Source organism: Equus quagga, chromosome 19 (genome assembly GCF_021613505.1).
Source record: "Equus quagga isolate Etosha38 chromosome 19, UCLA_HA_Equagga_1.0, whole genome shotgun sequence".
Classification (NCBI taxonomy): Eukaryota; Metazoa; Chordata; class Mammalia; order Perissodactyla; family Equidae; genus Equus; species Equus quagga.
The window spans coordinates 7,545,388-7,558,138 of NC_060285.1; the positions used below are offsets into that span (position 1 = coordinate 7,545,388).

At 51.6% G+C, this 12,751-nt stretch overlaps 1 protein-coding gene across 4 annotated transcripts in view; it reads left to right on the top strand.

Annotated features, from left to right (window-relative positions):
- TCF20 (transcription factor 20) overlaps positions 1–11,644 on the top strand; it is a 103,570-nt gene extending 91,926 nt beyond the window's left edge. For 2 of the 4 annotated variants that reach the window (XM_046646085.1, XM_046646088.1), the window contains exons 4-6: positions 2,847–2,896; positions 3,989–4,115; positions 10,388–11,644. In XM_046646085.1, coding sequence (XP_046502041.1) covers positions 2,847–2,896; positions 3,989–4,072 — 134 coding nt within the window. In that variant the 3' untranslated portion in view covers positions 4,073–4,115; positions 10,388–11,644. The remainder of the gene's footprint in view (positions 1–2,846; positions 2,897–3,988; positions 4,116–10,387) is intronic. The other 2 variants (XM_046646086.1, XM_046646087.1) reach the window with 2 other exon arrangements.
- Positions 11,645–12,751: the final 1,107 nt, after the last annotated feature.

The window sequence follows — 12,751 nt, forward strand, 5'->3', positions numbered from 1 at the left end:
GGGTATCTGAAGCTCCAAGCTTGTTATGAAGAACTCAGCAAAGCCCGCTCTGCCTTTAAGCTTAAAGAGAGAAATGAAAGTGGAATCCTCTTCTGGTTTGGATATTTGTGTCTGGAAGCCATCTTATTGACTAGACAACCTTGCGAGTCTTTTCCACCTTATGTGATGATCCAGCAGGCCATTTACTTTGACTTCACATGTGGAAGTGCTGAGCGGGCCCTCTGGACAGTGTAGGATATTGCCAGGGCCTGAAAGAAAACCATTTGAGAGACTGGCTAGCTGGCTGTGTGGGGCCAGCCACTGCACCTGGCCGGAGACCCTAGAGAGGTTCTACTGTACTTCTTACCGCTCTCCGCTCTTCCCAGCCGGGACTGGTTCGAGGCAGCCAGAAGAGGCTCCCCGTGCCCTTCCGGGTGTCTAAGCTCTTTAGCTGGGGTTCTCGCCCCTGCCTGGAACGTGAATTGCAGTTCCTGATGGCCCGTGGATATTACAAGAACAGATGAGAGCATTTGTCTGCAGTGTTCCTGCATAGGAGGTCTTGCCAAAGGTGGACACTGTCTCTGGCAGATTTGTTAGGAGATTTCCGTTTCCAGAAGTACTTGGCATTAGTTCCAAGTTGCCTTAGAGTGTCCTCACATTGTTTTATTTCTTTTCTGCTTTTTAACTTAGAGGGAACATGTTTCCTAACTTTAGACTTTTTTTTTTTTTTTTTTTTTTGAGGAAGATTAGCCCTGAGCTAACTACTGCCAATCATTCTCTTTTTGCTGAGGAAGACTGGCCCTGAGCTAACATCCATGCCCATCTTCCTCTACTTTATATGGGGGATGCCTACCACAGCGTGGCTTTTGCCAAGTGGTGCCATGTCCACATCCGGGATCTGAACCAGTAAACCCCGGGCCGCCGAGAAGCGTAACGTGCACAGTTAACCGCTGCGCCACCGGGCCGGCCCCTAGACAAGTTTTACTGATGGTACATCACTGCTGGTCACTGTTCTGTGGCTGTGAGGGGACTGAGCTACCTCTGCCTTTCTGATAGCACTGTTTCTAACTAACGTGGTCCCCCTCCTCATTTATGTAAACCCCTTGGCCTGGGCTGGCTGAGCCCCATGTGGGCTGTCCTATTTCTCTTTGGCCCACATCAGAGACTCTGCTGGCAGGCAGTGCTGCCAAAGCCCAGGTAAGGAGAAGGAGCTTCCCGGGAGCTCCAGTCGTCTGTCTCCTGCTGTTCATAAGCTCTCTGGCAGATTGGAGCAGCAGGAGCCTTGGTCACGCCATGTACTCGTGGGTTTTAAATTAACACATTTCATTTACTGCCATGCTATTTGCTTGCGGGGGGGGGGGGGGGGGCCGCCGAGGTTAGCAGGACTTTCTGAATCCCTGTGCCCTGAGGCTTCCCTGGCGCAGAGAGGGCTGCCGCACGCTCAGATATTCAGGGGCTCCAGAGGGGGGCAGTGACGCACAGGCTCGGGCACATCGTGCAAGGGCCTCTTTTGATTTGTTGAGGATGCAGAGGACCTCCAAAGTTTGGTTTGTGTGTTCCCTTGCTTATTGCTATTTCACATGGGACCTGTGGGCACACAGGCTGCTACTTGGGGCCTCAGTTTAAGCCTGAGCTAAATTGTAAATTGAACGAGGCTGAGTGCCGCGGCTGCCTCTCGCCGTGCTGCCTGGGAGCGCTCTGAGAATGTGTGATCAATATTTATTAACATTCTGCCACCGCATCTTGCACCAGTGACCTGGCTGTCGGTCTCCAAGAGCTGCGGTGTGCAGAGTGAACTCATTAATTACATTTCTTCACCCGGCTCCGTGCACCGCCATCGTGCATAGAGGCAGATTCACCTCCCTTCTGTCATCAAGGACGCTGTCACCATGTGAAAAGTTGGGATGAATCATTTTCCTCCAAGGATTGAAAGCCCCCTTGTGGGATTTCACTTTCCTCTGAAGCATTTAGCGTGGATTATGTAGCTCGTGTCAGGAGCTTCTCCTGTGTCTCCATGGCTTGTGGGGCAAAGGTGACAGTGGAGCTCTTGGGCCTGACCTCCTTTCTGTCTCAGACACGTGGCTCTTGACAGAGGAGAAGAGGTGCCTCCAGATTTAAAGTGTGTTCATGAGGAAGCTTTAGCTTGGGCATGTGGAATGAGCCTAGCCTAGAATCAAGGATTTTAAAGATAACATTATTGGAGATTGTTTTTGATTATTGAAATAAATAATATGGTATCATCATGAAAATACAGAAAAAAATAAAGAAAATTAAAATCACCTGTAATCTTACTACCCAAAGAGAACCATTGTTATATTTTGGTAGATTTCCTTTGTCGTTTTTTAATTTTTATTTATTTTTATGTATTTATTTTTGCTTGAGGAAGATTTGCCCTGAGCTAGCGTCTGTGCCAGTCTTCCTCTTGTATGTGGGTCACCCCCACAGCACAGCTGCCAACGCGTGGTATAGGTCTGCACCCAGGAACTGAACCTGGGCTGCCAAAGTGGAGTGTACCAAACTTAACCACTTGGCCACTAGCCTTGTTTTTTAATTCATATAAAACATTTTGATAAAATTAGGATTGTACTTGTACATTTGTGTATCTGGATTTTTCAGGCAATTTTGCTGCATGGGTGTTTCCCCAGACCGTTAACTATTTCAGAATGTTAATTTTTTAAGTGACTCATAGTCTGTCATGTTGAGGTAACATAGTTTATTTGAGGGTGTCTCTGATGTTTTCGTATTAGAAATCGTAGTATGGGTGCCTCTCATTTCCATGTCTGACCCTGTCCTGGCCAGTGCGGCCCTGCTCACCTCGGGCTGTGCCACACGCTGGCCTCACCTCACTGTCCCCTTCTGTCTTGCAGATTGTTTGCTGCATGAGGAGAACTTCTCGGTGAGGTGCCCCAAGCACAAGGTGAGTCAGAGCGCACAGAGCCTGTGCTCCTAGCAGGGCTGGGCGAGGGTCCCTGGGGCTCCTGAGAGACCTGAAGACCAGACATTTGAGGTCTGTGCCCTCGCCATGGCCTCAGGCTGCTGCCTGGTCCTGGGAGGGTGCAGACGCACCGCGGTGTTGGAGGAGGACCCGGCATGGGGGCGGGCACTCCATGTGGTATAGGGGCGCTGGGAGAAATGTGTCGGAGAGAAGGTGTTTGTTCACTACGAGAAATTAAAAGATCAAGCTCGATAAAACTACTGATTTCCACATTAGTTTACTGGAACCTCAGTTCACAGATTGGCGTGCGGTAAGACTGGTTGCAGGCCTTGATACATAAGCAAAGGCATTTTCCTACTGAAAGAAACAGAGTTGACGCCAAGGTTGAGGGAAACTCACAGTCTCTTCTGGGTTTTACTTTAGCAGAAACGACCAGTGGTGTACAGAAGATGGGCTCCCGCCGCCTCACTTCCCAGTAGATTCTAGAGGTGGTCTCTTGGTCGCCTCTCTTAGGAAAGGGTGGGAGATGCGGGGATGGCTGGTCTGTCTCTGAGATGCCCCTGTGCGTGGAGGGGAGGATCTGGAGACGGAGTCCCAGGAAGGATCGGGATGGTAGAGACAGTCGCCACCTGGAATTGCCTGCAGTGGCTGCTCTCTCCTCTGGCTGAGGTCACACTGACACCTGGTGGTCACTGGCCGCTCACAGTCTTCAACCTCCAGTTAGGGCCAGAAAGTACTAGAAGGATGTCGTTCTGACAGGTCTGCCTTCAAAACGCTTCTGAAATGCTTACTTGTGCTTTTCTTTAAAAATTATTTCCAGAGATGGATCTTAAGATCTTATAGTATTCTCTTTATTTTTTACTTAATTTACATGTTTTTATTTTTAAAACTTCCCTTTTTAATGGTCACGTTTTGCCTCAGAAATCCTGTCTGAATATCTCCTGTTTGTCATTCAGTACTGACTCTGCTTTTTCTTTCCTTTTCCATGTGCCATTCCTCTCCTCACCTCTGCCCTCCCTGACCCTCACTCCTTCTCTCCCTCCTGTCTTGCCTCCTTGGCTTTGCCGGCGTCAGCCTCCCCTCCCATGCCCTCTCCCCCCCTTGCAGAACAAGACAGCGAAAGGCAGCCTCAGCACAGAACAGTCGGAGCGGGGGTGAGGGGGCAGTGTGCTCGTGGGAATGGAAAGGACAGCAAGCACAGGTGAGTCGGGGCCGCCACCCTGCCAGGCTCCGAGGGGCGGCATGGCCTCTGCCCTCCCGCTCACCCCAGGCCAGCTGCACCACCAGCATTTAATCGTGTGGACTACCAACACCAGGTGGATAAAATGTTTTTCTGTTTGTTGCTTAGCTTCCAGAATATCTGTAGAAAGGTAGTGTGGGGCCTTAAAACTATCCCGTTGCCCACTGGGGTGCAAGGTGACTGTTCCGCAGTCATGCCGTGTGCGTGGTGTTATTGAAGGCAGAATGCAGCTGGCTTCCCAACGGACCCTCTGGGGCAGGGGCACTTCTGCCAGCAGCCCTCCCTCTTTCCCCATCTCAGAAAGGCTTCTGGCCAGAGGTCTCTTCTTTTTAATTTACTCCATATCTGTAAAGCTTATGGTGAGTTTTCCTTTGAAAAACAAAAAGTTCCCCAAGTTTTGTTATTTGAAATCTTTTTTTCCCCCAGTACTGTGAAGGATTCCTTTTCTCAGAAGTACAAAGGGAAGGAAAATCCCCTCAAAGATTTAGTAGACTTTAGCATCCGATTTAATTTTACTCTTAAAAATCTCCAGAGATTGAGTTGTGCTTTTGTGAGTGTGTCTGTGGCCTCGTGATCAGGGCTGGCGGCATGTGTCTATGAAAGCAGGATTATAGGACTTAGGTCTCCACTGCTCCCTGCTGGCCTCTCCACTCTCCCTGCCCACCCTGAGCCACTGAGGGATGAGGACAATGGATGGTAAAGAGGAGAAAAAGAAAACCAACACGTGACTCGGGGCACTTGCTCCTCCAGCGTGGGTGGGGGACCAGTTGTCTCAGAAATGCTCGTGAAGGGATTATTTCTCCTTAAATGAAGGGCTTCCGTGTGTACTCCAGGTGTCTGCCACCCCCACACAGGTGTGCTAGACGTGGCCCTTTCAGGCAGCACCATATCCCAGTTGAGTCTCTGGAATGTTCCCTTCCCCCTTCTTACAACCAGGGGGTTTCCACCTTTCTCTGGAATACCTAACAGTAATTTGAGGAAAACATAGAATTCATCTCAGAATGTGGCAGTGTTTCTTCTATGAGAAGTCATTTGTTTCTTAGGTGGATCCTGGTACTGACTTCAGAGGATGACCATCTGCTCCACCATGTGGACAAGTCTGGGGGGCCTCTGGGGGCTTACATGTTTTCCTGAGGGGGCTGTCAAGTGAGGACTTCACAGTCCTGCTTTTCCCTCTGGCCCTTCCAGGGAGTGAGGTTGGGAGTGGAAGGAGCAGAGCAGGACAGGCGCTGGGCCACAGGAGTCACGTGAGCAAATGCAGCCCTGTGGACTTCAGCAACAGTGGTCTTTGGATTTCTGGAACCCACTGGGGTCCCCTGACTCCTGCACCCCTTTCCTGCTGAGCAGCCGTCAGAGAGAGACAGCCTTTTGAGTGGCTTTTCAAGAACGTTTCTGATGGCCCTTCTGCATGTCCTTGGGCTTGATTGTGTCCCTGTGCCTGGGCCAGCTCTGCCACCTTGCTGTTGATTCCTCTGCCTGGCCCAGGCGGTTGGCCTTGCTCTGTAGGGACCACAGTGAAACTCCTCGAAGTGTCCTGAGAGACCTGGTTAAGGAAAGAAGTGTTTGTTGTTCAGTGTCTTTTGGTTTTGTCCTGGAGTTCCAGCTTGTGACTGAGAAACAGGAAGTCTGGGCCCTGAGCCTGGTGGGCACATCTCCTCTCGGAAGCTTCAGTTGCGTTCATCATATCCTCTCCTCTCTACCCATTCCTGGGCCTGCAGCTGACAGAGCTCAGCTCTTGAGTGGAGCGATAAGCTTCGTTAGTCGTTCCTCAGAACGTTGGCTTACTGCTCCTGTTTATACAAATGGAACCGAAGCCCCGAGTGAGTAAGTCATACAGGGTAGTTTCAAGTCTGTTAAGGTCGGACCATTCACCTCTCGGCAGGTAAGGATGGACACACTCCATCCAGTCTTAGCCACCTGAAACGTTTTTCTTCACATGCTGTCCGCGTGAGGCTGACCCTCGACCTGGTTTCTCAGTTCAGCAGTCTTGTGGAGGGCGGTCGCCATCCTTGAGGCACAGGGGCCCTGCCAGCCCTCTGCACATTGTGCAGAGCCCCAGTGATCAGGGACAGGCACAGCCCCTACCCTAAAGGGGCATGAAATTCATCTCAGGTCCATGCTGGGGACAGAGAGCCACCGTCACTGGGTATCCCCACAAGGCGGAGAAGGGACCGAATGTACACGTGAGTCCTGCTTCCTCGTGCCCCACTATCTCACACAGAGTGGTGTGGAAAGTGCTGTGTGACCAGGGTCAGGCCACTTAATGTCTCTGTTCTTCAATTTCTTCTTCTGTAAAAAGGAATAACAACAGCCAACCTTGTGAGGATGCCTTTAAGAGATGTCGCTAACACACCCAGTACAGCCTGGCATGGGGCGAGGCGGCCAGTGTTGGGCTGCGCCTCTCACAGCTTGCTGGTCTGCCGTGCACAGCGGGAGTGGAGGGGTCAAGGCTGCAGCCTGGACCCTGCAACTGCCCTGTCCAGCAGCAAATCCCAGGCTGGGGGCTAGGAGGTAACGAGTTCTGACCCCTGCCGCCCTCCCCGCAGCATGTGACTTACCTGGCATTTGTCCCTCACCAGGCCAGCAATGCCAGAGAGGAGAGGTCCTTGACAAGGAAGCAGTGTGGCAGGCCTGTGGTTGTTGCCTGCTCTCTCCTTGTGTTGCTGTCATCTCACTGGCTCCGTATGGCTGGTGGGCAGGGCTCTGACAGCAGAACCCTGTCTTCCGTTCTTGTCCTGTAGTAAACCAGGAGGCCCCGCTCCCCCGCCAGGCCCCCTGACCCAGTGAGCGGGAGCAGTAACCTCCCTCTGGCTGCTGCTGTGTCCTGGGGGGCAGGAGGATGCCCCCTGTACACAGCAGCCTCCTTGCCCTGGAGCTGGGCCTCCCCGAGTAGCTTCTGTGGATGGAATGTCACGTGGGAGCCATCACACAGCCCGCCTGTGTATGAACAGGTGTCGTGTCCTGCAGGCTGGTGCAGGGGAAGGCCTGGGCTTACACCTCTGGAGCAGAACTAGACTCTGTCCCCTTCCCTGCACCCCCTCCTCAGCACAGGCCAGTGCGGCTGCCACAGCCGCCTCCTCGGTGCCTCCGCGCACTGCTGCTCTGCTCGGACCCCTGCTTCTCAGTAGCCAAGCACGGTCCTCAGCAAAGCTCCCTCCAGTCCTCTCTCCTCTACTTCAGAGGTTCTCATCTCATTTAGAGTCAAGGCCGGACTCCTCACCATGCCTCCGAAGGCCTGTGGAAGTCTCTGGCGAGGCTCTCCAGGCTCCCCGCCTCCTTCAGCTCCTCGGAGCTGGGGCTTCCTCCCTCTGGGCTCTCACGCTGGCGGCGCCCGGGGCCCAGAGCACTCTGTCTCTCCATCTTCATGTGACAGGCTCCATCTCATCTCTGGGTCTCAGCTTCAATGTCATTTCCTTGGGGGACCTTTCCTTCTGAGTCACTGTCTATCCTGCCCCCCGCCCCACTCTGCAGCCTTCCCCAGCATCAGCACAATTTCGAATCATTGGTTTACTTGTTTTCTGCCTCTCCCCTAGACTGTCCACTCTGTGAGGACGGGAACTGTGTCTGTCTTTGCCCCATTGTGCCGTAGCCCAGAGCAGACACCCAGTGGTGCTGAGGGAGTCTGTGTGAAGGGGGTGCGTGCGCCCCAGAGAGGAAAGTCTTCTCTGACCCTGACTGTGCCCTAGATCGGGACAGATTCAGAACGAGATCCGCTCCCACCGCCTCTCCCAGGAGGAAGCACAGGTGTATTTTGGAGATGAGGACCGTCCCCTGGCCAGGTTGGGTGGGGCTGGGGTGGTGGATTCCTGCTGCGGCTGGAGAAGTCAGGCTTGGTGTGTGCTGTGGAAGGATACAAAGCACAGCCTTGGCCTGGCCCAGGTTCAGGGCACAGAGGTGATGCTGAAGGGGAGTGGGGAGGAGGGTGGGAGCATGACAGAGAAGGAGGGACTGTTGGAAGGCTTTGGCCCAAGATGAAGCCCTGTTCATCAGCAGCTGAGCATCTATATACTTTTTAAAGAGAAGACTGAAAATCCTCAGCACAGAGTGGCTGCTGGTTCACTCAGCTGGCACTGGTGCGGCTGGCATAGCGTCTGCTCCCTGGCTCTCTGCCCGAGGCACTGCCGTGTCCCCTGCAGTTGGACAGGACCGCGCAGCAAAGGAGGCTCAAAGCCAAGGTCCCTGGGGCCTGGGCAGAAGAGTTTTGCTGGATGTGAGCCCTGGTCCCACCTCCAACTAGCACGCAGTTTTGGGACACGTGTGTCATTTCCCCAGCTTCAATAACCTAATCTCCAAGATATGGGGGTCAGGCCTCTCGGGGTTATTCTGAAATAACATCTCTGAGCTCCTAGCCTAGTGTCTGGCACAAAGTAGGTACTAAAGAATTTTCTTCCTATTCTACCTACTGAAGGAACAAGTTTTTAGAAGTAACTGAGAAGTTAGGTCCCATTGCATTCAGGGTATTGTGTATTGAGGCTAGTCTAATATCAGACCCTGGGGAAGGGTCCTGTTGGGAAGGCTGGAAGGTAGAACCCAAGGTGAGAGGTGCTGACAGGCCTCCCTGGACCACCAGGCACCCCTGTGGCACTGAGGGAGGGGTCTGTGGTCAGCAGGTGGCAGAGCCCACAGGCCAGGCAGACCCCGGGTGCCGAGACGTGCTTCATTCTAGGTGAAGGCCTGCTATTCTGAGTAACGAGCAAGGTACGGGTGCAGGCCTTGCCAAGCACGGGGTGAAGTAGGGACGGATGACACAAACTGCCTCGTCCCCCACTCCACGAGCAGAGCCTTGCAGAGTGCACGTGAGCATCAGTCCTCTGTTCACACCGGTGTCCACGTCCCTGGCAGGATTTTGCCCCTCTGGTCATTGATTGGGATGCTCCATTAGCCTTGCCCTTGTCGTGTTTACAAAAGGCCTTTGGTTCCTGGGGTCGCACCGGAGAAGGTGGCTTCTCTCCCCTTTCCTGGCAGCCTTAGCCTCAGGAAAACCGGACTGCAGCAGTGGAGGGTGCCCCGTGCTGCGGGAGGAGGAAGCATGCACCTCAAAGGCTGGGGTGACCCCTGGGGCCCAGAACCACCTTCAGGACTAGGGAAGCCACACTGTTGCCATGGACATCCTGAAAATGGCAGATGGCTCAGCCACTGGCCCATGTCCCCAGGGCTTGGCAGCTGGAGTCCCAGAGTTTGCTTTTACCTGAGCCTGGTGCCATTGTCCTGCTATTTGTGCGAAGTGTCTTCCTGTTTATTCATGTTTTCTGCCAAACAGTTAGGAACCTCTTTTTGGCAAGGGCAGGTATACGTGTGTGTGCTCCTGAACGGAGCGTTTGTAGCTCGTGCACACGGACCAGGCTTCTTAACTATCTTGTGTATTAATAAGTTTTACGGAACCAAAAAAGGGAGAGTGCCACCTGGGTTTTCCTGAGGTTTAGTTGTTGAAGGAGGACCCCAAAGAGGGTTTGAGGAGGGAGCACGGTGAGCCCCCCTGCCCACAGCTCCAATTCCTTGGAAACTGTCATATCTCTCTGAGCCTTTTTTACACGTAATGACCCATGAAGCCTTCTGAGGAGGCCCTTGGTACAACCCCACTTTCCCTGCATGGGCCATCAAGATCGTCCTGAGCCTGGGCTGGAAGAGGAGATGCCAGCTGCAGGGGACACTGGGGAGCCTCACAGGATGAGCTCGAGCCCTGCCGTCCCCCATCAGAGCTCACCGGCAGAGTGTCCTTTAAGTGTAAAGAACTGACTCAACCAGAAGCAGCTGTGAAGTGGTCCTGGGCTGGTTCTTCCACAGATTGGCTGGGAGCTCAGCCACCTCTGTGAGGACCACGCCCTGCCACCGAAGTGCTGAGGCCCACCGCAGGCTCCAGGCAGTGGGATCCCGAGCAGGGTCACCTTGAGAGCTGCCCCACTCCAGGGCAACTCCCACCTGGGGGTAAGGGAATTCTCTCCTGATCTCAGTTCCTGCTGGGGAGGTGGACACACTGTGAGGGGTACTCAAAGTGCCGTCCCGGCGCAGCTGCCCAGGTCACTGCTGCTTCTAACCATGTTCCAGGCCCAGAGCCACACAGTGGCTCCACCTCTGGTCTTGCATGTCTCCTGTGTCAGCAGCACACTTACAGGGGGGTCTTCGGCTGCTAGATCCTGCAGAAAGCCCCCTCTCAGTGCCACCATGGAGCAGGGGCTGTTGGCTGCAGGACCGTGTGGAGGTTCCTAGCACCCAATGTCTGTTCTGTCTTCCAGGTGAGACTGTGGAGATGAGACGGTGGTGGACACTCATGATGGAATGGAAATCGTCCTACTGTGCAGCCACACCCCACCCCACCCAGCCCTACCCCGACGTGCCTGCCCATGCCAGCACTTCCTCCTAAGTTCTTACATCACACTCAAACTGGTGACACCACAGGAAAGAAAGACCCAAGAAGTTGGAATGGCTGTTTCCATGGACACAATCTCCATAGTGACAATGTGGGGGGAGGGGGGAGGGGTGGGATGATGGGAAAGGGTGGGGGGAATTAAAAGGGAGGGATAAAAATATATATATATAAATCTATTTTTAGTCTGGAAAGACTTTGTTTAAATGAAAGGTGCGCTATCCCTTTTGATTCTATTTTAAAATTATCTAGTTAAAGAACTCCAAATTGTTCCAATAACAGTGAAATTTAAATGTGAAATTGAACTGAAAAAACTCTCATCTCATAAAGGATGGAGGTGTGGCTTTGATCTTTAGCTTGTCTCATACCAATTCGGAGAATACTAGACCCAGAATTGAAAGAGCAGACCAACCACACGAAAACCATCCTTCTGTCATTAATTTGTCTCAAAGTGGGAAGGCTTGGGGCGGGGGAAGTGGGAACAGTCCATGTTTTCAAGAGTGGGAGAATGATGTTTAAACATAAAAATAAATGTTTTCATTTCCAGAAACACTATTTATTTATTATTTTTAAATTTTTTATCTTTTTTGGGGGGGGTGAAATTGGCAGATGCCCCAAGGTCACAGCTGTGTCCTGGGTCACTGTGGCCAGTGAGAACCCCGAATGCCCCACCTAAGTGCACAAGGCAGGCAGGGTCAAGGGATGGCCCCCATCTGGGCACATTCCAGGCAGCTGTGCAGGAAATCTAAGGCTAGGAACTGATGTGGAGGAGGGGCTGTGTTGGGTGTGATCAGTGTGGGGTAAGCTGACCAGAGACACCCAGTAAACCCTTTTTTCTTTTGCTTTCATTTTTATAAAGGAAAAGGGGGCCTGTCAGTTGAGCAGCCCCATGCTACATGATTCTTTATGTTGTATTGTTTTGTTTTGTAAATTGTATAATTTTTAAATATCTGAGTTTTAAAAAAAGAAGAAAAAAGTACAAAAAAATATCTTGTTAAGGCCTTAAGAAGGGGTTAGTGCATCTTTCAGGGGTCACTCTGCCGTGGGGATAAAATAGCTGTTTCACAGAACAGTTTTATTTAAAAAAAAAAAAAAATCAAAAAAAATAAACTTCATTTTAACCTTGTTTCCCTTTTTGTTTAATATGAAGCAAATGCGTCTCTTCCTCCTCCCATTCCAGCCCCCAAAGGTGGCTTTGGTGCTGTTGCGGAAGAGGCCGCCATCTGACTGGTCCCCCATCCCTGGCCTCACGCAGCCCAGCGGCCCTTGCAGGGGAGCCTGGAAGGGGACCAAAGCCAAAGGCTCTTGTCTGCCACTCCGCCTGGCGGGGGCTCCACGGTGTTGGTCAGGATGGTCACATTTACTTAAGTTGATATGAGGACGTATTTCCAATCAGCATTAATTTTAAAGGTTATAAAAAAATAATGCAATGTTAATGGACTTTTTTAGAGAACAGAAATACTGGAAGGAACGTTGTGAAGTAGAAATAAGCAATTATAAATGAGTTCTTGTGTGCTCATCAATTTGGGGCTTCAGAAATGGCAGATTAATTTTGTTTTAATGGCTACATCGAGCAGGGAGGTCCATTTCTCATTTTGCTGCAAGGATGGAGGTGTGGGTGGGTGTGCTGTGTGGGCCATGAGGCCTGCATAGAAATGACTGCTTTCCGAGCTGCTTGGCTTCCCGTCTGGTCTTGGCTTGGTATTAACACACTTCAGATGAAATTGATAGATTTCAGGTGTCAAGGGCTAAACCACAAAACTTGAAAAATATGTATCTTGAGGAAAATATTTTCCTGACAGCAAATGATTCTTTGTCATTTTGCCTTTTATCCTTCTGTCCCCTTTTGACTTGCTGCTGATACTTGAGCCAGGCACTTGTCATTGTTCTAGGTCTTTCCTCAAACTGATTTCTGAACTGACCTTTAATTGGGATAGCTGTTTTCCACACGTTCCTCCCGGCTCCAGCTTTCTGCTCCTGCAGAAGCCTCAACTGCTCACGGCACATCGGCTCCCACCACGTTAGACTGCTATGTGTTTTTTAAATAAACTTTATTTTTTAGAGCAGTTTTAGGTTCATAGTTTTAGGTTCATAGCTTCTGTTGAGCAGAAGGTGGAGAAAGTTCCAATTTACTCCTTATCCTCGCACAGCTTTCCCTGCCAGCGTGGGACATTTGTTAGAATTCGTGAGCCCACGTTCTCACATCATCACAGGGGTCCATAGTCTACACTGG